Here is a 27,747-nt window from a genome sequence, read left to right on the forward strand (position 1 = left end):
CGAGGCGACGGGAGGGGGCAGCCCGACCGCGGCGGGTCCCAGCTGTCACCGCTGCCGCGCTATCGCCCCGGTTCTTCTCGGCCCCATCACCCTCGCCTCGCGCGCGCAGCTCCCTCCTCAGGTCCCCGGGCAGCCCCGAGTCAATGCCGTGGCCCACTTCGGACAGGGGCTCACTGGCAGGGGTGCCGCCGCGGCCGCCGCCCGCGACCCGCACCCGGGCGGGCTGGGCGCTAACGGCTTAGCTGAAGAGGCAGCGCCCCTCGCCGCTGCGCCCAGGGCACTACAGCTCCCAGAAGGCCCTGCGCCAAGAGTACACGGCGGGCCGCGGCGCGTGGCCTGCTGGGAGTTGTAGTCGCTGAGCCTGTCGGCGAGCGAGCCGAGGAGAAGCCTGCGGCCGCAGTGTTTACCTCTTGCGGGCTCGGAGGTGATGCGCTGTTCTCGCGAGACGAGGCCGGGAGGCGGTTCCGCTGCCCGGCACGTGTCTCGGGGTAGTTCGCGCCGCGTCTCTCTTCGGGTCTCGGCGCCTTGGGCGCAGCGGGCCGCGCGCCATGGGAAAGGCCAAGAAGGTCGGGGCGCGAAGGAAGACCTCCGGGGCGCCGGCGGGAGCGCGAGGGGGCCCGGCGAAGGCCAACTCCAATCCATTCGAGGTGAAAGTTAACAGGCAGAAGTTCCAGATCCTGGGCCGGAAGACGCGCCACGACGTGGGGCTGCCCGGGGTGTCTCGCGCGCGGGCCCTCAGGAAGGTAAGCGGGGGGCGCAGGGGGAGCCGGACGGCAGGATCTGGGCCCCATGCTGCTCTCGGACCGGCTGCGTCCTTCTCGGTGCGTCGATTTCCTAGTTGAGCGGCGGAGGCCGTGACTTTGTAGTCACGGGACTGACTTTATAGTCCGAAAGCCTCTGCTGTTCTCTGAGCTGGAGTGACCTAGAAACTATCGCCCTCCTGGAGACCCTGCACTCGTGTTATTTCCGTGACTCTTCCAACCGGGTCAGGAGGAGTCGGTCACTTCGGGCGGCGTCCTGGACAGCTGCTTGTTAACCCTTCCGCGTTTACTTTGAGCTCCTGCGGTTTAGGGACGGTGGGTAGGGGCTGTGTGGGATGCTCCGTTTGATGTTTGATCGGCTCTCCCCTGAAGCGCGTGACCTTGTTCCTTGGGAAGTAACTCTATGGAAACGCATTGCTTCCTAGTTTTTTTAATATAATTTTTTTTTAATTTTCACTGAGGAACATACATTAGTAGGTTGGTGAAAAAATAAGGCACAGAAAGGACAAATGAATTTCCTAAGGTCACACAACTGGTAAGGGCTGGGCATGCATTCACATTTCAATGTCTATAGAGCCTTCTTGCTACCCCGAGCGCTTCTGTTTGACCTCGCTTCTAGGTTCTGGGAGATAAAGGTAAATAAAACTTGCCCCTGCCTTCATGAGCTCTTGATCTCTATTCCATCACAGTGTGCAAGCTGGATGGTATTTAAATCAAATCAAATATCCTTACTGCACGAAGACGACAGCGTGTATAATAGGCAGGATAGACTTGCAGCTGACTTCCGTAAGAGTCGCTCATTACACACCCCAGGGCAGGGGTGGGAGAATAAGGTAGTGTGGTCCCTAGAATAGACACATTTGTCTTCACCACTGAAGCCTCAGTTTTCTCTTTTCTGAAGTAGAGATAATAATATACATCCTACCCCTTGTGGTGGTTTATGAGAATTAAGTAAGATAGCACATAGAGCACATAGCAAGTGTTCTCTAAATACTGTTATTCTTAGCCTTCTTGGCTTGTTGTTCGAGCCCCGCACAGTCCGGCTGTTTTCCTTGCTTCACCTCTTGCAACTCAGTGTGTCCAAAAGGTCTGCCTTACCTCCCAAAGTCTCTAAAGGGCGGGCTCAGGTTCACCACCCAAGCTATGTAGCCCAAATAGGACAGGTTGCTCAAACTTCTGGTATTGGCAGATCACCTCCCTGCTCTGTGCTGAAGGCCTGGGACGGGGGCGGGAATTGCTGCTCCTTTTTGGACCTCCAATGCTTGGCCCATGCTAGAAACAAATATTTGAAGAAATCAAAAGTGGAACCTGAGTGCCTTAGGAGATCACAGTCAGGAGAAAGTATAACAGGAAAGTCCGAAAATTCTTCCTAGAGGGAGTTACAGCCAAGTTTCGCAAAGGGAGTGAGCTGTTCATGGTCCCAGGGTGGGCAGAGGACACAGATGCAAAGGCACATTGTCCCGGTGTGGTGAGGTGTGGCACTTGCCACAGCAGATCATCCAGTTGACTCTGAGCTTGATAACACCTGTGGGGGCATGTGAGGCCAGCGTAGGAGGCCTGGGTCTTTTCGTGTGGGCTGGTCCCTTAGAAGTAAGTGGGCTGTCTCAGTTGGCTTCTTCACTAAGATTTACCCATAGAATCATATTCCAGATAATGAGAACTAATGTTTTTAGAGGCCAGATGGCTGATGCCTGCCCCATCTACCTCTTTCCTGCTAGAAGCCAGTGACGCTCCCTCCCTCTGCAGGAACAGGCCTCAGAAGTCTTCTCAGTGTAGGCTGGGTTCAGTGGCTTGCGCCTGTAATCCTAGCACTTCGGGAGGCCGAGGCAGGCGGATTATCTAAGCTCAGGAGTTTGAAACCAGCCTGGTCAACACCGTGAAACCCTGTCTCTACTAAAAATACAAAAAAATTAGCCGGGCATGGTGGCATGCCCCTGTAATCACAGCTACTTGGGAGGCTGAGGCAGGAGAATTGCTTCAACCCAGGAGGCAGAGGTTGCAGCGAGCCGAGATTGCGCCACTGCACTCAAGCCTGGATGACAGAGCGAGACTCCATCTACAAAAAAATATATATATATATATCAGTGTAGCATGTAAGCAGCCTCTGTCCATACAGACTTCATCAAGCAGTACAGGCCATCACATGTAATGTGCTCCCATCTGATTGCCAGCTAGACCTTGTGATTTAAATAGTGAGATGTTTTACTTTTTTTTTTTTTTTTTTTTGAGACAGTCTCGCTCTGCCACCCAGGCTGGAGTGCAGTGGCGCAGTCTCAGCTCACTGCAAGCTCCGCTTCCCAGGTTCACGCCATTCTCCTGCCTCAGCCTCCCAAGTAGCTGGGACTACAGGCACCCGCCACCACGCCCAGCTAATTTGTTTGTATTTTTAGTAGAGACGGGGTTTCACCGTGTTAGCCAGGATGGTCTGGATCTCCTGACCTCGTGATGCGCCTGCCTCAGCCTCCCAGAGTGCTGGGATTACAGGCGTGAGCCACCACGCCTGGCCCCAAAGGTGTTTCTAACAAACATTGTTTAGCACTGCCACGGTAGGAAGTTACTAGGGATTAATCATTCAGCATGTCTCAGTTGAAAGAAATTGGTTTTTGAAACATTCTTGAAGAAAATGACGAAAATTGCCTTTGGAAGTATTTATTGAACTAATGGATGGTTTCCTACTCTTCAGGCAGCAGAGGGGTTTTTCATGCATTTTAAATGTAATAATAGCACTTTCACATTTCAAAGTGAGATAAGAGAAATGGTTTTTTTACATCCTTTTTTCCTGTCCACATGATGAATACTGCGGTTGACCTCTCCAGATGGAATGTGCTGTAAATGGGAAGGAGGGCCACGGTGTGCTTCTGTCCCTGCTGGAGCATCTTCTGCTCTTGCCCAGCTGCTTCTTAACCCCTTCCACTCTCCTCTCCTCTTCTTCCAGCTCCTGGTTTTGACCTTAAATGTGGGTTTCTTAGCCTTTAAGTTCATTTCCGACCCTGGGGAAGTGACCTATGTCTGGAGCAAAATCTGGCCTGTCCCCTCCTGAAACAGAACTTGGAACCAGAGTGGCAGTGACCAAGTCACCACATGCTCCCTCCCTCCTGCCCCACGCTCACATTCTTTCAAAGTGACTTCACAAATTAGAGGAATCGGCCAGGCGCCGTGGCTCAAGCCTGTAATCCCAGCACTTTGGGAGGCCGAGACGGGCGGATCACGAGGTCAGGAGATCGAGACCATCCTGGCTAACACGGTGAAACCCCGTCTCTACTAAAAAATACAAAAAACTAGCCGGGCGAGGTGGCGGGCGCCTGTAGTCCCAGCTACTCGGGAGGCTGAGGCAGGAGAATGGCGGGAACCCGGGAGGCGGAGCTTGCAGTGAGCTGAGATCCGGCCACTGCACTCTAGCCTGGGCCACAGAGCGAGACTTCGTCTCAAAAAAAAAAAAAAAAAAAAAAAAAAAAAAAAAAAATTAGAGGAATCCCTGAAGAAGAAAAGGAACACTTAGGTGTGGGGTTAGATCAGAGGTTTCGAGTGTCTGCCGAGGCACCAATTTGTGGTGGGTTTGTAAAACCACTGAATTGGATGATTCCAAGGGCCTTCCATTGCGTCAAGATTTTGCCTTGGTGCCATTTCCTTTCGGAATTGCTGTGTAAACACCACTGTAATGGCAGTTCCTTAGCAAACAGAAGTTCTGCAGCAGAAAAGAGTTTGCAGTGTGGCCATCTCGGGTTGCAGAGGCCACTCATTCCTCACTCACCTCTGTCCTCTCTCTGCTTTAGGGAATTCAACCTCCAGGACAGCCAACTTTGAATACTATTAAACTTGGTCTTTTTTTGTTGCTGCTGGGAAAATAACCGAATTATTTGATACTTGCTGTCTGTATTTAAAATATTGCTCCTCTTGGTTTTCCGAAGGTGAAGCCCCTAAACCATGACCTCGCTAACTTGTTTATGGCCTTGTGTCTAGTGTGAACCCACAACTGTACATTTCTTAGGAGTACCTCTGATGGGAAATAGTACCCTCCTCCATGATGGAAAGAGTCTAAACCCATTTCCACTTTTCCAGATGATTCTGGCGTAAAATGCACACATCCTTAAACCTTAAGGCAGCTGTTATGGCTGAGGGAGCCGTTCATGCCTTGAGCTTGGCTAGTGTGCTTTTGTTTACCCTTCCTTTTGGCACCGATAGACTCTAAAGAGGAAAAGAAAGTGATCACCCCGTTATCACTGAGAGTTGTTTGCTCCTCTCAGAATTCTGTCACTAGTAGAGAAAGCCTATCATGGATGAAAGCAGCTTGTGTGTGAACTTTGACATCACTGCATAGCCCTGAACTTTAAAGTATGCACTGTTCTGATGTCCCCTGTAGTGGAAATCACAAGGGTTTTTTGTGAGATTGTTTTCTGACCTGTTCTCCAGCGTACACAGACTCTACTAAAGGAGTACAAAGAAAGGGATAAGTCCAATGTCTTCAGAGATAAACGCTTCGGAGAATACAACAGCAGCATGAGCCCCGAGGAGAAGATGATGAAGAGGTTTGCTCTGGAACAGCAGGTATGGAAAGAAACTGGAGGAGGGTTTTTGCTGTACATTGCACAGGGAAGTCAAGCCCAAGGAGAAGGCTGATTCTGCACGTTCTCCCTGTTCCTGGGCACTTGGAAGGTCCAGGGGATAGCCCTTGATTCCTGTGCCTTATCTGGCTAGGCCAAAGGAGAAGCAGCTTCTTCTGCACATGGTAGCTGAATGGATAAATCCCTTAACTCCACTACATGGCAGCAGTGTGCACAGGAGTTCTCAGCTGAGCTGCTGCCTTCAGCTCCATTGGGTGGAGAGCAAGTGGCCTGAGCAGCATTGCTAGAGTGGAAACTGGGCCCTGGGCTTATTTAAGAATTGCCCTCCATGAGGCCGGGCGTGGTGGTTCGCGCCTGTAATCCCAGCACTTTGGGAGGCTGAGGCAGGTGGATCACGAGGTCAGGAGATCAAGACCATCCTGGCCAACATGATGAAACCCCGTCTCTACTAAAAATACAAAAATTAGCCAGGCATGGTGGCACATGCCTATAATCGCAGCTACTCAGGAGGCTGAGGCAGGAGAATTGCTTGAACCAGGGAGTCAGAGGTTGCAGTGAGCCCAATTCACGCCACTGCACTCCAGCCTAGGCGACAGAGCAAGACTCCATCTCAAAAAAAAAAAAAAAGAATTCCCTCCATGAGTTCCGTTTCTGTCTAAATAATGAATCATTGCTTAGTTGACCCAGAATACTCTTTAAGGCTGCTTAGGATTCATTGTCATATTTCAAATATAATGGAAATATATATATATATCTCTCTTTTTTTTTTTTTTTTTTTTTGCTGTGAAATGGAAGTGGTAATTTTAGGAAACCTTTTTTTTTCTCTTCTGTCAGCGACATCATGAGAAAAAAAGCATCTACAATCTAAATGAAGATGAAGAATTGACTCATTATGGCCAGTCTTTGGCAGACATCGAGAAGCATAATGACATTGTGGACAGTGACAGCGACGCTGAGGATCGAGGAGCGTTGTCTGGTGAGGCTGGGGTGCCCTGCACGGGCCTGTGGGCATGGAGCCAGGGAGAGTCTGTTCCTTGTTGGACCTTCTGCTCTTAGAGACTAGAGAAAGTTATTGCATGAAAGTTTTACTGATCATTAACCTCTCCACAAGTTTCGCAGGTGACAGTTTTTATGTTTTTTTTTTTTTTTTTTTTTTTTTTTAGCAAAAAAAAAAACTGTGGGGAGAACCCACGTCACTGACTCCAGGTGGCTCACTGAATGCACTACTTTGCTCACCCTACTTTATCAATCCCAGCCTAATATTTGTACAGTGGTGTTGATGGAGTTCCTTTAGCCTGTACCTACTGTGGAATTATGTGGAATTATACAGTTTGAGGAAAATCATATTGAGCCTCGTATCTGAGGATAACAACATGAAACAGATAAATTTTGGCCTTAAATAATGTTAACAGAGTCTAAGATTCAGTTCAGGACTGTCTTGAACCCTGTGTATAAGGTTGCAGTCATGACATCAATTACTTGACATTTCTTGTAAGTTAGAGTAGGTCCCATTTTCCGATGTCTTCAGAACAAAGGTGTACAAATCTAAAGCTGACTCTCAAAGCTGTGTCTTGTTAGTGTGTGAAAGTTAAGGCGTTAGAGCCTGGGGCTGCCTTCTGATATTTGGCTAATCCAAGGGGCAAAAGGCTTAGGAGTTAGGGCAGCAAGCATGTGGTGCAGAACCTGCCATCTGCGGCACACCAGGAGAGCCCGCCACTGCTCGGCTTCACAGGCGTGAAGAGAATGGCCAGTTATTTTAACCTCCGTGCCTTTCTCTTTGCTCTTTTCATTGTTCAAGACTTCTTGTGGACCCTTAGCTATAAAACGCATTCCCTGGGGAGATCTTAATTCCCTGAGAGTGGAGGTAACTGCCTTGGTATGAGTTGGGCGAGTGGCATTCCCCTTATTGCCAGGAGGCGCTGTGGTGCGCCCATGACTTGAGGAGGCACCGTGGTGCGCCGGTGACTAGGGGAGGCGCTGTGGTGCCGCTGCTGACTAGAGGAGGCGTTGTGGTGCGCCCGTGGCTAGGGGAGGCGTTGTGGTGCCGCTGCTGACTAGAGGAGGCTCTGGTGCCCCGGTGACTAGGGGAGGCGCTGTGGTGCCGCTGCTGACTAGGGGAGGCGTTGTGGTGCGGCTGTGGCTAGGGGATGCGCTGTGGTGCGCCTGTGGCTAGGGGAGGTGCTATGGTCTGCCCTTGGCTAGGGGAGGCGCTGTGGTGCCGCTGCTGACTAGGGGAGGCGTTGTGGTGTGCCCGTGGCTAGGGGATGCGCTGTGGTGCACCCGTGGCTAGGGGAGGCGCTGTGGTGCCGCTGCTGACTAGGGGAGGCGTTGTGGTGCGCCCGTGGCTAGGGGAGGCGCTGTGGTGCGCCCGTGGCTAGGGGATGCGCTGTGGTGCGCCCGTGGCTAGGGGAGGCGCTGTGGTGCCGCTGCTGACTAGGGGAGGCGCTGTGGTGCGCCCGTGGCTAGGGGAGGCGCTGTGGTGCGCCACTGACTAGAGCAGAAGTAGGACTCAGTTTCTCCGAGTAACAGGTCCTGGGAATTCAGCTATTCATTCCTGATTTCCTATCCTTTGATTTTGATTATGAGCTCACCAAAACCCAGGTAATTTTTATAAAAGAAAAGCCTCTTACATGTGAAAATAAATACACTGAATTTGTCATGAGGAGACAAATTCTGTTTTGTTCAACTGTCACATGGTCTGTTCTCTTAGATTAGGAGAATTTCATCTTAAAAACCATCCCGTGAGCACTTTACCGCTGCGGAAGCTGAGACTAAGGACAAGAGTTGGTGGTACTTGCTCAGGCTTCGTAACCAGAGGGGGCGGGGCTTCAATTCCCAAGTAGCCTGACTCTTAAATTGCAGCTGCTGTGTGCTGTTTTACACTGAATACAGACATTTCACCTACTGTAAAATATACTGTTTGGACTTCAAAATAAATAGATACATAAAAAATCTTTCTAATCAAATCCTAATACAAACTCATTAAGGGAGGATTTCCTTTTTTTTTAATCATCCTTTTCTGAATCTTTTATATAATTAATACAAGCTTATTAGTTGGCATTTTGCAAATCTTTTAAGAAACTATTATGATGGTACATGTATGCAGCCATAAAAAAGAATGAGATCATGTCTTTTGTGGGAACGTGGATGGAACTGGAGGCCATCCATCATCCTTAGCAAACTAACTCAGGAACAGAAAACCAAATACCACACTTTCTCACTTGTAAGTGGGGGCTAAATGATGAGAACTCTTGAACACAAAGAAGGAAACAGCAGGCATGGGGATCTAGAGAGGGAGGGAAAGGAGCAGAGAAGATCACCGTTGGACTTAGTACCTGGGTGATGAAATGATCTGTACAACAAACCCCCATGACACGAGTTTACCTGTGTAACAAACCTTCATCTGTACCCCCAAACCTAAAATAAAAGTTAAAAAAAAAAAAAGAAAATAGCGTGATCGAACTCGGATTACTAGGGTACTAAATAGTGTTTTCTGATATACTTAGTTTTCCAGGAAGGAAATCATTCGTTTCTGGAAATCAGGAATCATTCATTCATTCACTTACCAATACTGGTTTATGTGCCAGGCACTGTTCTCGGTTCCAGAGAAATGGCAGTGTCAAAACAGAAAGCCATGCCCTCCTTCAGCTCACATTTTATGGGGAGACCCAAACATTAAACAAATGTGTCACCAAATTCTGCTGTCTGATCGAAGGTGGAAGTGCTGTGGAGGAGAAAGCCGAAAACGGCAGCACGCGCCATTGAGGCGTCTTGTTCAGCCTCACTGGAGTGTGTAGCATGACCACGGCTCACTGCAGCCTTGGCTTCCTGGGCTCAAGCAATCCTCCCATCTCAGCCTCCAGAGTAGCTGGGACTACGGGTGTGCGCTACCATGCCTGACCAAGATTTTGGCTTTTACTTGAGAAAAGGAGTCTGGGTGTTGGAGCCAAGGAATCGCATAGTGTGACAAGACAAGGCCAATGGGATTTCCCAGCAAACTGGATACAGGTGTGGCAGACAGGCATCAAGGACGACTCCAAGGGTGTGTGGCCTAAGCACCTGGGAAGATAGAATTGCCATTTGTTGCGATGAGAAGACTGGGATAGATGGGTTTGGGGGAGTTTGCAATGCCCGCTAGACATCCACGGTGCGGTGCTGGAGGTGCAGTCGGGTCAGGGAGAATGCAGGCTGGAGACAGGAACTGGATGCTGTCAGCACAGAGACTGAATGAGGCTGCCAAGGGAATACGAGTAGTTAGAGGACAGACAGCAGGAACTGTGACCTGAAGAGTTGGTGAAGAGGGGACAGTGAGGCCCTGGCGGCAGGGTTGGGCTAGGAGCCAAGAAGAGAAAGCTTTTCTAGAATGAGTGGTGAATGTGTTGAGCGCTGCTGGTAGTGAGAGGAAGACTGAGAACTGACCCATCACTCAGGCAAGACGGCATTTCAGAGGAGACGCAGGGGAGAGTCAGAGAGGGATGAAGAGAAAGGAGAGAGGGGGTTGAGAAGGGAGTGGAGGTGGGGAGCCCAGGCAGGCACCAGGCTAGGGCTCTGCTGGTCAGGGAGCTGCTGGCATGCTGGAGGCCCAAGCTGGAGAAACCATCTTAACATTTGTTTCTGTTATGATGTGGGCCTTTGGATATATCATTTCCCATCTGAGCCTCTTTTTCATTTGAGAAATTGGATTTTTAAAGGTTTCTTTTATTCCAAATGCGATGTTTCCTACAATGTTTAATTTCTCTTCTGCCCTAGTGAGTAGGGCAGACTGAAGATCGGTGGCCCTGGTAGATGATTCCTGCTCCTGCCTTTAGCTCAGGGCTTTGGAGTCTCTAGGCCCTGCCCAGGGAGCTGGGAGGGACACAGACTGTGCCATTGATCCTAGGCGACACCCCCACAAGACCCTGGAGCCAGCTTGCTCTGGGCTTGCCAGTCTTCACTAGAACCAGCACCATCAAAAATAGGTGCTCAGTGTTTCCAGCCACTTGGGTTATAGCCAGTTGGGAGTGTAATGGGTCTGGGTTTTCTCAGAGTGGCTTACCTTGGGTATTTCTCAAGTGCCATTGTGCCTGTGGTCTCAGGCCAGGCTGTTGCGTGTGAGCATTTTTTCCTCAAATATGGAATTTTCCAGAGCACTGTGGGGGAAGCGCTGGCAGAGTGCTAAGGAAACGCTTCCCACGCCAGGGCTGGGCTTCACTGGGGTTTTCTGCCTTTCGCCCCAGCTGAGCTGACTGCTGCCCACTTCGGAGGCGGCGGCGGGCTCCTGCACAAGAAGACTCAACAGGAAGGCGAGGAGCAGGGGAAAGCCAAGTCCCGGAAGGAGCTGATTGAAGAGCTCATTGCCAAATCTAAACAAGAGAAGGTGGGTTAGCCAGTGTTCTTGACCATCTTCTCCATGGTAAGACAGGCTCACCAAGATGTGTTCGAGCTTTTTTTCCCTGTACATTTTTAGGCTGTGTTTAATATTTTATATGAGTTTAATAAAAGCATTTATTGTGAATAGGAATTTTAAAAATCACGTAAAGCATATACCTCTGACTGGTTTTGGTTCTTTTGCCTTTTTTTGGTTTAAGTTTTGTTTTATTTTGAGATGTGGTCTCTGTTGCCCGGGCTGGAGTACAGTGGCACGATCAAAGCTCACTGTGGCCTCAAACTCCTGGGCTCAAGGATCAAGTGATCCTCCCACCTCAGCTCCCCTAGCAGCTAGGGGGCACTACCATGTCCAGCTAATTATTGTTTTATGTTTTGTGGAGATGGGGATCATGCTGTGTCGACCAGGCTGGTCTCAAACTCCTGGCCTCAAGCAGTCCTCCCACCTTGGCCTAGTTGGAAAGCACAGGGTGAGCCACCGCACCTGGCACGGATGGGTTTTTTGTTGTTGCTGGTTTCAGTATCTGACGTGTACCCAAAAAATCACTTTTTTTTTTCATTTGCCGTGAACTGCTCAGAGTATCTAAATTAATGGTTTATGGCAGGAAATGATTTCCATCTGATGAGATTTTGTAGCTTTGCATTTAAAATACTAATTTCTCCTGGCCTCTTTTCTCTGTTGAAACGTTTGGTGCTGACTGAGTGGTCACCGTGTGTGTCCTTGGCACTGACATTGGGCCTCTGGGTTGAAGTCCAATAGTAATGATATGTGGTGTGTGTCTGTTATTTTTTCCCCAGAGGGAGAGACAAGCTCAACGAGAAGATGCCCTCGAGCTCACAGAGAAGCTAGACCAAGACTGGAAAGAAATTCAGACTCTCCTGTCCCACAAAACTCCCAAGTCAGAGAACAGAGATAAAAAGGAGAAACCCAAGGTGGGAGCCAAGTGACTGAAAGAAACTTTTTACTTACTGAACCTGGCTGACTGTCCAGAGAAAGGGCTGTTTCCTTCCGAACAAGTTTCTGTTGAACATTGATACTGAATTAGCTGCTGTGTGTAATCTTGGGGTGGAAGGAGATTCAGTTACTTGAGTCTCTATTCCAAGTGAATTCAACTGAAGAAAGGGGTGTTTCTGGATGGAAGAAGTACTTCAGGGTGGACACATCAGAACAGGTGTCTGAACTTCCCTGTGGCGCATTTGTCTGTTGATACATAATACATACACTTAATATACATTTACTTACTTTTTCCTCTATAAACAGTGCTTGTTTCCTACTGCATTCTCTTTAGTCTAAACTGTTGGAAAATGCATTTGTTTAAGAAACTGGGTTCTCAGAGAAATCTAGATTTTGCCAGATTAGTGCCATGTGGTCATCTGTACATCTTTGTGGGTCACTCTTGCTATTACTGATATTTTACTTAATTTCCCATGTTTAGGGCGTAATACCTGGATAAGTAGTGTTTTTGTTGTTGTTTGAGACTGAGTCTCGCTGTGTCACCCAGGCTGGAGTGTAGTGGTGCAATCTTGGCTCACTGCAACCTCCACCTCCCGGGTTCAAGCGATTCTCTTGCCTCAGCCTCCCAAAGTGCTGAGATTACAGGCGTGAGCCACTGTGCCCAGCCTGTTTTTGTTAAAGCAGATGTATTCTGAGAAGAATTTTTCTAGGGGTAAATAAATTCTTTGTGACCAAATGTCCACTGATTTTGCAATCCTCAAGGCTGACGAGAACAGTTTTCTCTCTCGAAGAAAAGATGTAGGTGTGGCTTAACTACTTCAATAACATTATGCAGCCATTACTAGAATGTCCCAGGAAGCTAGATCTTTTCTTTTTGTAAAATAAGAAATATATTTTTAAAATGAAAAATTTCTTCTTTCTGCCTTAGCCCGATGCATATGACATGATGGTTCGTGAGCTTGGCTTTGAAATGAAGGCGCAGCCCTCTAACCGGATGAAGACGGAGGCGGAATTGGCAAAGGAAGAGCAGGAGCGCCTCAAGAAGCTGGAGGTAGGGTGGCAGCACCTCAGGAGCAGGGCTGTGCTGCTGTCCATCCACAGCGCCTTCCGCTCCATTTTGCACGATGGGCTGAAGAGAATACTGTTTGATCAGTGGAATATTTTAGTCCATTTAAAGTTTATATTTATTCATGATTACCGTTTTTTTTTTCTTTTTTTTTGAGACGGAGTTTCACTCTGTCCCCCAGGCTGGAGTGCAGTGGCGCAATCTCGGCTCACTGCAAGCTCCGCCTCCCGGGTTCACGCCATTCTCCTGCCTCAGCCTCCTGAGTAGCTGGGACTGCAGGCACGTGCCACCACACCTGGCTAATTTTTTTGTATTTTTAGTAGAGATGGGGTTTCACCATGTTAGCCAGGATGGTCTCAATCTCCTGAACTCGTAATCTGCCCGCCTTGGCCTCCCAAAGTGCTGGGATTACAGGCGTGAGCCACGCTGGGATTACAGGCGTGAGCGCACCCAACATGAATAACTTTTTATTTCTGATCATAAAAGCAAAAACAAAATAAAATGCAAATAATACCCAAGTACAGCAAATTAAAAGTGGACTTTTTTTTTATTTTTTTTGAGACGGAGTTTCACTCTGTTGCCGAGGCTGGAGTGCAGTAGTGTGATCTTGGCTCACTACAACCTCCGCCTCCCAGGTTCAAGCAATTGACCTACCTCAGCCTCCTGAGTACCTGGCGTTACAGCTGCCCCCACCACGCCCAGCTAATTGTTGTATTTTTAGTAGAGATGGGATTTCACTATGTTGGCCAGGCTGGTCTCAAACTCCTGACCTCAAGCAATCCACCTATCTTGGCCTCCCAAAGTGCTGAGATTACAAGCATGAGCCACTGCACTGCCAAAAATGGACATTCCTTAATAATTACTCTATCCCAAAACATCTACTAACAATGTAATGAGTATATTATCTTGTAAGTTTTTTTTTTAAATGCAGTTTTAAAAAATCCATTGCGTTAAAACAAAAATGAAGTAAAGACACTTCTACAGCTGGCTGAGTTTTTTCGTTTGTTTTTTGTTGTTGTTTGTTTTGTTTTCCAAGGCAGAGTCTTGCTCTGTCACCCGGGCTGGAGTACAGTGACACGATCTCGGCTCACTGCAACTTCTGCCTCCCAGGTTCAAGCAATTCTCCTGCCTCCGCTTCCCAAGTAGCTGGGATTACAGGCACCTGCCACCACACCCGGCTAATTTTTGTATTTTTAGTAGAGACAGGGTTTCACCATGTTGGCCAGGCTGGTCTTGAACTCCGGGCCTCAGGTGATCCACCCACCTTGGCCTCCCAAAGTTCTGGGATTACAGGCGTGAGCCACTGCACCCAACCACATTTGTTTTTTTTTTTAAACAAGGTCTCTGTTGCCGTGACTGGAGTGTAGTGGCATGATCACAGCTTACTGCAGCCTCGACCTCCCAGGCTCAGGCAGTCCTTCTGCCTCTGCCTTGCAGGTAGCTGGAACCACAGACTCACACCACTGTGCCCAGCTAATTTTTTTTTTTTGAGATGGAGTCTCACTCTGTCGCCCAGCTGGAGTACAGTGGCACAATCTTGGCTCACTGCAAACTCCACCTCCTGGGTTCAAGTGATTCTCCTGCCTCAGCCTCCTGAGTAGCTGGGATTACAGGCGCCCAACACCATGCCCGGCTAATTTTTGTATTTTTAGTAGAGACAGGATTTTGCCGTGTTGGCCAGGTGGTCTTGAACTCCTGACCTCAGGTGATCCACTTACTTCAGCTTCCCAAAGTGCTAGGATTATAGGTGTGAGCCACTGCGCCTGGCCCCAGCTAATTTTTAAACATTGTTTGTATAGATGAGCATCTCCTTATGTTGCCTTGGCTGTTCTCAAACTCCTGGGCTCAGCTGATCCTCCCACTGCGGCCTCCCACAGCGCTGGGGTTACAGGCATGAGCTGCCATCACACCTGGCTCAGCTGGCTGTTTTGACGTAACCACATCACTAGCTTCTTCCCATGTCCAGTGTGTGGTCAAATAGTGGAGGCCCTGGAGCTGCTTGCTCTTGGCGTCCTGGCTCCTCTTCTCTCGGTGCAGGGGGTGATGACTTCCAGTCGGGGCTGGCCAGCAGAATTTTGCTATGAAGACCTTAGAATAATAGGCTTGCCTGGTGACTGGAGAGTATTGGCCACAAAGTTTGAACAGTTGATTTTGTTAAATGAGGAATGTACTGCTTAGCAAGTATTTGCATGCCTGATTGAAAATTGCAGGCAGAAAGCAAGCTGGATGCACCAGCCTCACAGCTGGGAGGACCGTAGGCCCAGCCCGCTGCCCACGGCAGGACTGCACACCTCCTCACCAAGTGTTGGAGGAGTGTGCCCTAAGACATCTCATTTCTTCCTGCTCAGGCTGAGAGGCTTCGAAGAATGCTTGGAAAGGATGAGGATGAAAATGTGAAGAAACCAAAACATATATCAGCAGATGATCTGAATGATGGCTTCGTGCTAGATAAAGATGACAGGCGTTTGCTTTCCTACAAAGTAAGATATTTGCCGTCATTTTCTCTCTTTTTTTTCTAATTTAAAAACTTTTTTGGTATTCATTTTAGGAATTTATTACAGTTGGGAATTTTAAATCTTTTTAACCAGTTTCTCTAAAGTTCTTTATCTGGGTGTTCATGGTATATCAGGTATCAAAACTTTAGAGAGGAGACTTTAACAATAGTGTGTGCATTCGCTTGCTCATGCTCTGTCTCTCTCTCTCTCTCAAAGAAATACAGATAAAACTGCTTACTTGGTTAACATCAGCTACTTCTGTTAATAACGGCATGATTCTGTCTACATGACGTCAGCGTACTATTGAGGGAGCTAACTCAAGGCTAGAGTTGTGAATTTTCTCTGAGTGATGTCATTGAGTTTCTGTGACTGGTGTAGTTTTTAATTCACGAACTTTATAAATTGATACCCTTTTCTCATTTTAAGAGTGTATCAATCAGGGTCCAGGGAAGCAAAATAAGGCAGGACAGGTTTCAAGCAGAAGAGGTCCACGCCGGAAAATGGATACTGATAAAAACACTAGGTTACCTGGAGGAGCAGAAGGTACAGCCCTCCCAAACCAGTGGTGGGTGCTGTAGACACTCCCAGTGTTCAAGCCCACGGCCACTGAACACCTTCCAAATCCTGATCCCATGCCGCTCCCTAGCAGAACCTGAACCTGGCCCACCATCCTGCAGCAGGGTTCGCTGGGAGCTTGTAGCTCCTATGGCTCAAATAGCCTAGCAGCGGGTGGTGGGCAGGAGGTCTAATGCCAGTGGGCAGATGGAGCACACAGGTTTGTGTTCCTTGCAACCACATAAGAAGCACTGATGTGCTGCCTCTTGATGTGGCTGCGAGATGGTCCAGTGGTTGTCTCAGCCTGTCCTGATGCCCTGTGGTTTCCACACTCTTGGTAGGATGGAAAGATGAATGTCGAGGAAGATGGCCAGGAAGAGCAAAGCAAGGAAGCCAGTGACCCTGAGAGCAACGAGGAAGAAGGTGACAGTTCAGGCAGGGAGGACACAGAGGAGAGTGATAGTCCAGATGGCCACTCGGACCTGGAATCCAACGTAGAGAGCGAGGAAGAAAACGAGAAGCCAGCAAAAGAGCAGCGGCAGACTCCTGGGAGAGGGCCGACGAGCGGCAAGGGAAGAGCTGGAAAAGCTGCCGGAGACGAGCTGCCCTACACGTTCGCAGGTGGGCAAGTGCGTGGGTTTCCTCAGGTTCTCGGATAACCTTTATGACCTGGCCATAGCTGTGTGTGTTTGTCTCGCGCCCAGGAGGTGCATTTGTGGAGTGGGGACCAAGGATGCCCTTGGGAGTGCGTGGACACACCCTGTGTCTGCTGATCCAGGTCTTAGAGCGAGTGGTCATGTTAGTTTGTCACCGTGGTTCTGTGGGCCGGCCCCAGATGGGCCAGACGCATCTCTCTGTAGTGGTACCTTCACCTCCCCTGTAGCATACGGTCAGCCTCTTGTGGCGGACCAGAGGGGCCGGGCTGGGGAGGTGGGTAAACATCTGTGAGAAGGCTTCCATGTTCCCACCTGGGCCTCCTGCTTGGCCACGTAACATTTTAGATGGAATATACAGTGTTTTGTCTAGTATCTGGAGAAAAACTGTCCAGGCCAGGAGCATGGCTGACGCCTGTGATCCCAACAGTTTGGGAGGCCAAGGTGGGTGGGTCACTTGAGCCTTGGAATTTGAGACCAGCCTGGGCAACATTGCAAAACCTCGTTTCTACCAAAAATATTAAAAATAAGCCTGGTGCAATGGCTTGTGCCTGTGTTCCCAGCTACTCAAGAGGCTGTGGTGGGAGGATCACTTGAGCCTGGGAGGCTGAGGTTGCGGTGAGCCGCGATCACACCACTGCACTCCAGCCTGGGTAACAGAGCAGGACCCTGTCTCAAAAAAAAAGAAAAAAATGGTCGGGTTCTCGTAAGCAATGCCGAATTGTCGTGTGCCTGCAGGATGCTTCCAGAGGAGAAGCTAGTGGTGAAGCTGGCCTCTGTGATGTGCCCTCTGGTGGCAAGAGTCTCATGAGCTGACACTGCTTGGCTCATAGTGGCTCCTTCCAGGTCTTTCTGAAGTGGTCTGGGCACTAAACCCAGCGCCCTGCCACCGAGATGCTCTGAAACTGTGGGTGTTTTAGCAAATTCCTAATAGAGGAAAGGTGGGAGGGCATTTCCTTATTAGCGTGTTCCCAGGTGCGTGATCGCTCCTGACAGCCCAGGTCAGGATGGCTGATACCCCTCCAGATGTGCCAGAGCAAAAGCTGGTGGGTTTGTTGTGATTGTGAAGTAGAATAGTTATATGAAATTACCTCTATGTTAGCAGACATGTAAGTAATTCTCATTTTAAATGTTAAATGTGGGCCAGGTACAGTGGCTCATGCCTGTAATCCCAGCACTTTGGGAGGCCAAGGTAGGCAGATCACCTGAGGTCAGGAGCTCGAGACCAGCCTGGCCAACATGGTGAAGCCCTCTCTCTACTAAAAATACAAAAATTAGCCGGGCATGGTGGCAAGTGTCTGTAGTCCCAGCTACTCAGGAGGCTGGGGCAGGAGAATTGCTTGAACCCAGGAGGCAGAAGTTTCAGTGAGCTGAGATCGCACCACTGCACTCCAGCCTGGGCAACAGAGCGAGACTTCATCTCAAAAAAAAAAAAAAAAAAAAAAAGAAAAAAAAATATGTATATATATGTATATATAAATGTTAAATGTGCAGTATGTTTTGTGTTTTTGATAGCCCCTGAATCCTATGAGGAACTGAGATCTCTATTGTTAGGAAGATCGATGGAAGAGCAGCTTTTGGTGGTGGAGAGAATTCAGAAGTGCAACCACCCGAGTCTCGCAGAAGGAAACAAAGCAAAATTAGAAGTACGTGGATTGAGTGTGTGTGGAGTCCTGGGAGTGTCGGCACAGCCCCGTATATGAATGCCAGAATTGTGTGAAGTTGTGCAACGGCCACGTGTGCCTCAGGCCAGATGGGGCCAGCCTGTCACCTGGTTACCTATGATGATGGCTGGGAACACTTGGTATGGCACAGGCAGAGGCCTCCCTTGGCTTTGGCTCCTCTCTAAGCCTCGTGCCAGAGCCAGCCAGAGGCAGGCATGGGGACCTTCACCTTCATGTTACAGGGGAGGACACTAAGGTTAACATAGCCACAAGTAGCAGAGCCAGACTGCTGTCAGATAGGTGGCTGTGATTGTGCCTTTTCCTCTCAGTGAGAGGTGAATGTTCCGTGAGGGGGGGCGCCGTGCTGTGTGTGCTCCTCATGTTGCTTTCCTAGTGATGTGTTGTCTGCTGTTCTACAGAAGGATGCACTGACCCTTAGCTTTCCCCCCTCTACACTTTCTAGTGCTTAGCAAGTTCTAGCAGTGTCTTTGCTTGCATGTTAGAAGGCTGCTCATGTCTGTATCCCTGGGCTCCCCCGCCCCATCTGGTTGTCACCAGAATGCAGCTTGATCTGGAAGCTGTGTGCCTGTGGCTTTGTCCTTGGTGCTGAGCACTGAGCTTTATTTCCCAATTCATGTTCCTGCAGAAACTGTTTGGCTTTCTTTTGGAGTACGTTGGCGATTTAGCTACAGATGACCCACCAGACCTCAGAGTAATTGATAAATTGGTTGTGTAAGTAAAAAACGTGTGTTATCTGGGATGTGGGGCTGAGCAGAACAGTTTTTCTCCCATTTAGAGTCATAAAAACACATTCCAGAGTTACTAAGGTAGGTGGCATGGTGGCGTTGGCATGCCAGGTAGGCGGGTGGTCACCCAGGGTTTGTGAGTCTCACAGCACAAGCCCGCTTCTCACACATGCCGCTCCAGCCACCGTAGAGCTGGGACTGACTTTTAACCACAAACAAGTTGATTTTGAAACAAGTGAACCCCTTTAGATTTGTGGCTGGGATGGGGTGGCTCATTGTAAGTTTCAAGCTCTGGGTGATTGAGATATTTGGAAAGCATGGTAGACACCCCGGGGGCCCCTCAGCCCTCAGTGAAACCCAGTTGGGTGGTTCTGCATGCCAGGGAGTGTGTCCCTCTTGTCTGCATGGGGCCTTCCAGGGCGAGTTCCCGCCCTCGCTGCACTCTTAAGTCTGTGTGACCGTGACCCACTCGGTGGCTTCTGGCCCCCGGGGCCGGTGGCAGGAAGAATGCCAGAGGGGCAGAGTTATCAGTTGAGAGTGTTGGTGTCCTATCCGTGAGAGCACACACCAGCTTCCTGCCCTGTGCCGCACAGAGCTCTCCACGTCATCTGCGTACATGGAGACACTATCAAAGAAGTACCTGTCGTGAGGAATAAATGAGTTAATATGGAAAGTGCCTTGGAGCTGTCCACTGCAGCTGCCACACAGAGCGGTGCCCCCAACAACGGTTACCACAGATCAAGCTGTTTCTTCCACCACCTCCAGTCCATGTTATGGCCGAGTTTTTAGGAAATGGCAGAAGTGAGTGTAGACTGTTAAGAATACTGTTAGTAAAAGCAGATTCATCCAGTTCTTACTTGCTCAGTCAACAGGTGATTTCATAGGAAAATGGCTTGCAGGGTTTTTGTGTTTCTTATCTAAAGTCATTCTCTCCTGACTTTCATTTCTGCTGAACAGGCACTTATATAATCTTTGCCAGATGTTTCCTGAATCTGCAAGTGACGCTGTCAAATTTGTTCTCCGAGATGCCATGCATGAGATGGAAGAAATGATTGAGACCAAAGGCCGGGCAACATTGCCAGGGTTGGACGTGGTAAGCAGAGTTCAGTTTAGGCACTGCCCCTGCCATGGAGGTTCTGATGGTATCACAGAAGGCCGATGATGGGTACGATGCTCTTGGCCGCGCCCTGTCCTCCAGGGTGATCTGGAGCGAGAGCTGCAGGGCAGCGAGCCTGGGAGGGGAGGGCACTCCTCCACTAGCCACGGACTAACGTGTGGGTCGTACAAGGAGATTCTGGTTTGATTCCACGTGAATGGTGCCGTATTTGGTCCAGTGACAGAAATGTTGGAAGGCAAATAGAACCACAATATTTTCCATAAGGGCCCAAGCCTATGAACTGGTTTTAATTGGTCTCGGTTTCTGTGTTATTCAAAAGTTGGGAGACATTTGAACACTAAGATTTTTAACAATTTTATAACAGCCTCATGCTGTATTTTCAGCTTTAGTAACTTTAAGGAAATACTTGCTGAGATATGCTCTTTATTGCCTGGTGTTTGTGTTGAAATGGATTCACAATAGTTAGCAGAAGCTTAAAACTGTAGGTAGGACTTAGGTTAATGATTTTAATCAACTCCCCAAAACGGGATCTGAGCCCGTGTCTGTAACCATTGCTGACTGCTTCAGCGAAGCCTTCACGGGCCTCAGCACAGTGTCCTCACTGTACGTTTAGCTGTTTGACTCACGGTGGTTGGATGCCTGTTCTGTGACACTGAGGCCAGAACTCTGGGCCAAGGAGATGCACCCTCTCCTCCCCAGAGCCTGTTCTTGGCTCCGGAGTGTTTGTGGGGAGGGCATATGCATGGACTTCATTTACCTTCTTTAACCTGTATGGTAACACTTTCTTTCCAGCTCATTTATTTGCAAATCACTAGGTTGCTGTTTCCAACTTCCGACTTCTGGCACCCGGTGGTGACCCCTGCCCTCGTGTGCCTGAGTCAGCTGCTCACCAAGGTGCGTCCTCTCCACACACAGCAGGGGCCGGCCTGCTACACCACGGGTGGCCAGAGCCACAGCCCCTCGGGGCCTTGTGGAACATAAGCGTGGCGGTTCAAGGGCTGCAGAGACTGAGCACTGGGGTTAGGTATAAGAGGGCCCATCTAGGCCGGGCGCGGTGGCTCAAGCCTGTAATCCCAGCACTTTGGGAGGCCGAGACAGGCGGATCACGAGGTCAGGAGATCGAGACCATCCTAACATGGTGAAACTCTTGTCTCTACTAAAAATACAAATAGTTAGCCGGGTGTGGTGGCAGGCGCCTGTATTCCCAGCTACTCGGGAGGCTGAGGCAGGAGAATGGCATAAACCCAGGAGGCGGAGCTTGCAGTGAGCTGAGATCCGGCCACTGCACTCCAGCCTGGGCGGCAGAGCAAGACTCCGCCTCAAAAAAAAAAAAAAAAAAAGAGGGCCCATCTAAAAGAGCCCTAGCTCGAGCAGCCCGAGATGTGGGTGGGAGTGGGAGAGCCTGGTTTGGCACCTCAAGGTTACAGATGGTGGGACCCCAGAAAACCACCTTTCGAGTTAGTGGTGAAGTTATCCAGTGTGAAGATAAGGACTTTTGTTCCCTTTTTGGCTTAAAAAGTTTAAGCTGTTCCTTTTTCTTTATTAGGCATGTGATTGGTACATGCTTACTGCAGTAATCGTACGCTCTGTATGGGTGGAAGGAACTTTATAAATAGAACAGCTCTGGCTGGGCACAGTGGCTCATGCCTATAATCCCAACACTTTGGGAGGCCGAGGCGGGCGGATTGCCTGAGGTCAGGAGTTCAAGACCAGCCTGGCCAACATGGTGAAACCCCGTCTCTACTAAAAATACAAAAATTAGCTGGGTTTGGTGCCACATGCCTGTAATCCCAGCTACTCCGGAGACTGAGGCAGGAGAATCACTGGAACCCGGGAGGTGGAGGTTGCAGTGAGCCGTGATTGTGCCATTGCACTCCAGCCTGGGCAACAGGAGTGAAACTCTGTCTCAGGGGAAAAAAAATCACTAAAGCTCTTTATGTTTTTGTCATCTCACTTGGTCCTCTCAACACTGCCATCAGGTGCGGGGGTTCCCTCTGTACCCGTGAAGCTCAGTGGGGTGTGTGGTTCAGGGAAGCCCGGTGGTTGGCCCAGCATGGCATGACATCGTCCCAGGACAGTAACCCCCCAAATATTCTTTTCCAGTGCCCTGTCCTGTCCCTCCAGGACGTGGTGAAGGGCCTGTTCGTGTGCTGCCTGTTCCTGGAGTATGTGGCTTTGTCCCAGAGGTTTATACCTGAGCTTATTAATTTTCTTCTTGGGATTCTTTACATAGCAACTCCAAACAAAGCAAGCCAAGGTGAGTTGATTTGAAGAAGCTTCCTACCAATATTTTATACTTTAGAGTGTTTTAAAGTAGTTCATACTCATTGTAGAAGGTTTAGAATATGGAAAAGTAGAGGAAACATACAAACCTGCCACCCGCCGTCCTGAGTAGCACCCTCTTTCCCTCTGTGTGAGCGTGCACATGCCATGTGGGGAAAAGCAGCGCCACCGGTGACCTGTGCTGTCCAGCGTGGTCTCCATTGGCCAGAGTCTGAACTGAGACATGCCCCACGTGTGACACATGCCCAGGTGGCGAAGACAGTGCCAGAAATACTAAAATATCTTAATTTTTTGTATTATGTGTTAAAATCACAATATTTTGGTATTTGGGGTTAGATAAGATCTATTGTTAAAATCAATTTTACCTTTTTACTTTTTCCTCACATGACAACAAGGCAGTGTGAAAGTTCTCGTGTGGCTCACACAGGCATCGCTGCTGTGTTGCTTCTGTAACGCTCTGAACTCGGGAGGGAGGGTGGCAAGAGCAGCGCTGGGATGAGGAGCAGTCTGCCCACTGCCTGCCCTCCTGGGCCCTCACCCCAGCCCCTGTGCTCCTCCCCCTTCCCCTGATGCCAACTCTGCTCCCGGATGCTTCCTCAGCACTTGCTGCTTCCCTTTGGGGGGGCGAAGAGCTGTGCAGCCTCTGTCCTGAACTCTTCCATGTCTGTGGATGCCTCTCCCAGCCTGACCAGAGGTTGGACCTCAAGGCTAAGACCCCCGCCCTCTATTTCCAGTTCACTGTGCAGTGCCAAGCGCCTGCATGTCGAGGGGACTGACCTGAGGAGCAGGTGCTCTGGCATCATTCACACTGCCAGCAGAGTCCCTTCCAAGAGGGATCTGGCCATTCCTCCGGTTCAGTGCTCCCATTCTGCCACCCCCTGGCTCCCGAGGCTCCTGTCTGTCAGGCTTGGTGCCGGGTGCCAGAGAGGCGCGGTCGCCCACATGCTCCCTGCCTCAGGGAGAGCCACCTGCAGATTGCTGCAGTCCCGCATGTGAAGGGCTGTGAAGGAACAGGCTGGGCACGGGTGGAGTCAGGGAGGGGGCGTGCATCTCGGCTTTGGGGGAGTGGGACGGGGCTTGACCCACCACCTTCCCCTCTCTCTTGGCCTGGCACCTCCGCCCCACTGTGCCTGTCTCCATCCCTCCCCCTGCAGCCACGCCCTCATCCTGGATTGCCCTTCTCTGTGGATTGACTCCTTCGTGTCCTACAGGCCTTTGCTGACATCTGCCCCCTCAGGCCTCTCCCGCCCTGCACCGTCACCCGACTGACCCTGCTGTCTGCCCCCTGCCCCTCTGCTTTCCTTTCTCGTGTTCTGTCTGGTCCATTTGCTCCTTGGGGTGCTGTTCTCTGCCTGTCTCCCAACAGGGGCAGGGACTTCAGTCTGTTCCTGGATGTGGCCTGAGCGCCTCATCAGCCCCATGTGGTGCCTAGTAGGTCCTAGGACGTCTGTTGCAAGCAGGCCTCCCAGGCAGGATCAGGCACTTGGCTCTCACCGCACCCCCTGCCAGAGCTTTCCCCCTTCCCCTGAGGTGTCCCTGCCCACACGGAAACCCTCAGTGTCTGGCACAACCCAGAAACATAAAAATCAGTGTGTGTCTGTTAGAGAGTGAACTTCCACAGGCTTGGTGCTGCAGAGCCTGCTGGGAGCCCAGTAACGTTCAGGCCATCTCTGTCCTGTCGCACTTGGAATTCAGGTTCCACTCTGGTGCACCCTTTCAGAGCACTTGGGAAGCACTCGGAACTGCTTGTGGTGTCTGATAGAGAGGATGTGGCCACGTGGCAGCAGAGCAGCCTCTCCCTCCGCTGGGCGAGTGGACTGAGGGCCCCCACTTCAACAGAGGCCAATCACATCCGGTATGTGAGGGGACCCCGCTTTGGGGCCTGTGCCCTATGTGTCCCCAGAGGCAGGAGGAGCCACTCATGCTTTCTGATGGGCTGTTAGCGAACGTGCTGCCCGGCCGTTTGGCTTGATGGAGGGTGAAAGCCTTTCTGAGGCATGGTGTCCCTTTTTTTTTCATTTTCAAAATACATTTGTTTGATTTCACAAATCATAATTTGGAGCCAAAAATGGAGCCACCCCATCCCAGCTGGCGCTGCGTTTCCCACAGCCTTCCCTCCTGCATTAGGCCTGACACTGAGCCTACCTTGCCCGTGGGTGTATGGGCCCAACCCTGGCCAGCTAAGGTGACCACATTGAATTTTTCAGCCTAGTGGAAGTGGGGAAGTTCATTTTTGCCATGTTACTGGTTTTGTCAGTGACAAATAGAACAAGTTGGACCTCTTCTTGCCTCCTGCCCTCACAGACTGTCCTGCCTGGCTGTGGGCCTGGCCCTGCTGAAGCGCTGTGTGCTCATGTACGGGTCCCTGCCATCCTTCCACGCCATCATGGGGCCTCTCCGAGCCCTCCTCACAGATCACCTGGCGGACTGCAGCCACCCCCAGGAGCTCCAGGTGAGGCTTCCTGGCCACTCGGGTGCTTTACCTGGGCTCAGACATGTCCCTGAGCTGGGGCCGAGCTGGGGCCAAGCTGGTGGCATTTGGTCATTTGAGGCTGCAGCTCTAAGTCAACACCATCTGCAAAATCACAAACATGAAAGGAAAGTGAAATCCTAAAACTGGGCAGTGACAGTGAGCAGTGCTGGGCTGGAGTAAAGCAGATGCTGCATCTCAAGCTGTAGCTGGGAACTGTCGCCTTGTGTGCCACCTCAAAGAGGCCACACGGAGGGTGCACCAACGCCCGGGGGTCAGCCCCTGCTAGTCCTGGACAGTCAGCTCTGAACCGCGCCCTGCAGTACGGATGGGTTTTCGAGGATGGTCTTACCATCCTGCACAGGGTGACAGGAAGCCCCAGTGGACAGTCTCAGGTGGACCCAAGAATGAGTCTTCGATGCCAGGCACATCCTGTCCTCTGTGGGCCGCTCGAAATTCACTTACAGCCTATCCACCTCCCTCCCTTTCAGCCTGACCCTGACAGGCTGTACCCTGCATCCACTTCCTGCTTGACATGGCTGTGGCTTGTGCCTTTCATCCTGCCCCAACCCCGCCCCTCAGCCCACACCAGTGCAGGATGCTGCTAGAGCCGAAGGCATCAATGCCATGTCCACAGCTGCCCCCACAGGGGTGCCCTGCACCACTAGCACAGCCCTGGCAGCCTTGCCTCGTGCCCTTCCCTCACGCGCTCCGGCCTCCTCGCAGGCCTGGCTCCGTCTCAGGAGTTGTTCTCTGTACCTGGAACTCTTCACAGCCGTGCTGCTTGCACCCATGCCCTGGGGAAGCCAGGCCTTCGCTGGCCCACACTGCGCCATGCTCCCTGTGTCTTGTCTGCGGTGCGGACCCCCAGGCACGTTACACCGTCCTTGTCTCTGCCCCACTAGGATGAGAGTTCCATGAGGACAGCAACTCGGCCCGTCCCTGGCCAGGTGCTTGGAGCATAGAGCAGACAAGCCAGCCATCACAGACTCCCATCGCCTAGTCAAAGGCTGAGGAATAGGAGACATTAGTTCTGCCCCTTATCCTGTACCCACTTTCTGCTGATGTGGCCATGGGTTGTGCCTTTCATTTAAAAATCTTTGGGTTGGCCTGGCTGAGGGGCACAACAGGCCTTGTGGTCTTCGTAGACTGAGCCAGTCAGGCCCTTGAGTTTAGCCTCCATGGAGACGTGGCATTCAGGCACTCGAAGGTTACATCCAGATGGGCCCAGGAGTGGCTGTGTCTGTGGGTGCAGTTAGCCAGGGTTCCAGGACACACCTGTGCAAGAGAAAGTGGGTAGGACCAACGTCAGTGAACTGGCTTTCAGGAGATTGCTCAGAAGCCACCAGCCAACTCTTCTGGAAGCCAAGGTCTTGGTGAAAGTGGGCCTTAACCATCTGTTGGTTCTGTTGGCTTGAAAATAAGGTCAAACTGCCAAGACTGGTAGAAACCCTGCCCCGCCTGGCACCCAGCATCAGTCTGCACGCCTGGGTTCTAGCGTGCACGCGGCCCCCCGCGGCAGAAGGGGGTTCTCCTGGGAGCCTTCTCACGAAGCAGGTGGCTCATGGCCTTTCGTGCCAAGTTTGTCTGGGAAAGGGGTTCTGTTGACGTTTCTGGCGGTGAGGAGCACAGACTGTCATGACCTCCAAGTCCCCTCCTTTCAGAGTGCTCTCCGGGGCCAGCACACGGGCCCCTCCCTCTTCAGGAAAACAGTGGCTTGACTTTGTTTTGGCTGTGCCAGACCTTGAGCAGCCACAGCCTTGGCTTCCCCTCCACCGGTGGGCACACAGCAAGGGCACCATCCTGCTGCGGGGAGCTCACAGTACTGTCCTCAGCTGCCTGGACGCCGCAGAACCTGCGCGTGGAGCTCAGGTCGCAGCAGGCAAGTCATCGCAGCGTCGGGGATTGTGTGTTTTTCAGGAGCTGTGTCAGAGCACACTGACCGAAATGGAAAGCCAGAAGCAGCTCTGCCGGCCACTGACCTGTGAGAAGAGCAAGCCTGTCCCACTGAAGCTGTTCACGCCCCGGCTGGTCAAAGTGTGGGTGTTGGCAGCATCTCCCTAGGGGGCCGGGACTGGGGGCTCAGTGGGAGCTGACGGGGGGTGTCTGCCAGTTCTGCGGTTGAGCAGATGACTACGGAGCGAAGCCACACTCCCGAGCAGGCTCTGGCCGAGAGGTGGGGACAGATTCTTGCTTCCTTAACAGTGGCTTTTTGATTGTAGCCTCGAGTTTGGAAGAAAACAAGGCAGTAGTAAGGAGGAACAGGAAAGGAAGAGGCTGATCCACAAACACAAGCGTGAATTTAAAGGGGCTGTTCGAGAAATCCGCAAGGACAATCAGTTCCTGGCGAGGATGCAACTCTCTGAAATAATGGAACGGTGAGGGGGATGTGTGTGTGCGACATGATTGTGATGTGACTCAGCTTTGGTGCTGTGTGGCCCTGGGCAGAGCACTGGGCACCTGGCATCCCACAGCCTTGGCTCTGGCTAGGGTCTGGAGCCAGGCAGGTTCGCTTCCCCTGTTTGAGCTGAGCGTGGCCACGGTGGCTAATGTTCTGATGTGGGAGAGAGAGGGCAAGACGCTCTCCAAGAACTAATCCAGGCCGGGCGCGGTGGCTCAAGCCTGTAATCCCAGCACTTTGGGAGGCGGAGACGGGCGGATCACGAGGTCAGGAGTTCGAGACCATCCTGGCTAACACGGTGAAACCCCGTCTCTACTAAAAAAAATACAAAAAGCTAGCCGGACGAGGTGGCGGGCGCCTGTAGTCCCAGCTACTCGGGAGGCTGAGGCAGGAGAACGGCGTAAACCCGGGAGGCGGAGCTTGCAGTGAGCTGAGATCCGGCCACTGCACTCCAGCCCGGGCGACAGGCGAGACTCCGTCTCAAAAAAAAAAAAAAAAAACTAATCCAAAAATGGGCATTTGCCTTTTGTTTCTTTTAGGGATGCAGAAAGAAAACGGAAAGTAAAGCAGCTTTTTAACAGCCTGGCTACACAAGAAGGTGAATGGAAGGCTCTGAAGAGGAAAAAGTTCAAAAAATAAATTACATTTTATAAAT

The 27,747-nt window shown here is 50.8% G+C and overlaps 1 protein-coding gene across 2 annotated transcripts; it reads left to right on the forward strand.

The window, feature by feature from the left end:
* The first annotated feature begins 348 nt into the window (after positions 1-348).
* NOP14 (NOP14 nucleolar protein) lies at positions 349-27,747 on the forward strand. Of its 2 annotated transcripts, XM_050792261.1 has the most exons (18): positions 349-743; positions 5,172-5,306; positions 6,158-6,299; positions 10,540-10,679; positions 11,486-11,620; positions 12,571-12,693; positions 15,057-15,188; positions 16,100-16,379; positions 17,927-18,057; positions 18,722-18,807; positions 19,779-19,914; positions 20,731-20,832; positions 22,042-22,195; positions 23,917-24,076; positions 24,526-24,673; positions 26,612-26,730; positions 26,914-27,069; positions 27,632-27,747. In XM_050792261.1, exons 1-18 carry the CDS (start codon positions 549-551, stop codon positions 27,729-27,731), a joined length of 2,574 nt encoding a protein of 857 aa, XP_050648218.1. In that variant the 5' UTR covers positions 349-548; the 3' UTR covers positions 27,732-27,747. The 2 variants fall into 2 exon arrangements, with proteins under 2 accessions (XP_050648218.1, XP_050648219.1); XM_050792262.1 differs by lacking the exon at positions 20,731-20,832 and having other exon boundaries at positions 355-743.

The sequence above is a fragment of the Macaca thibetana genome, chromosome 5 (genome assembly GCF_024542745.1).
Source record: "Macaca thibetana thibetana isolate TM-01 chromosome 5, ASM2454274v1, whole genome shotgun sequence".
In the NCBI taxonomy this organism is placed as follows: Eukaryota; Metazoa; Chordata; class Mammalia; order Primates; family Cercopithecidae; genus Macaca; species Macaca thibetana.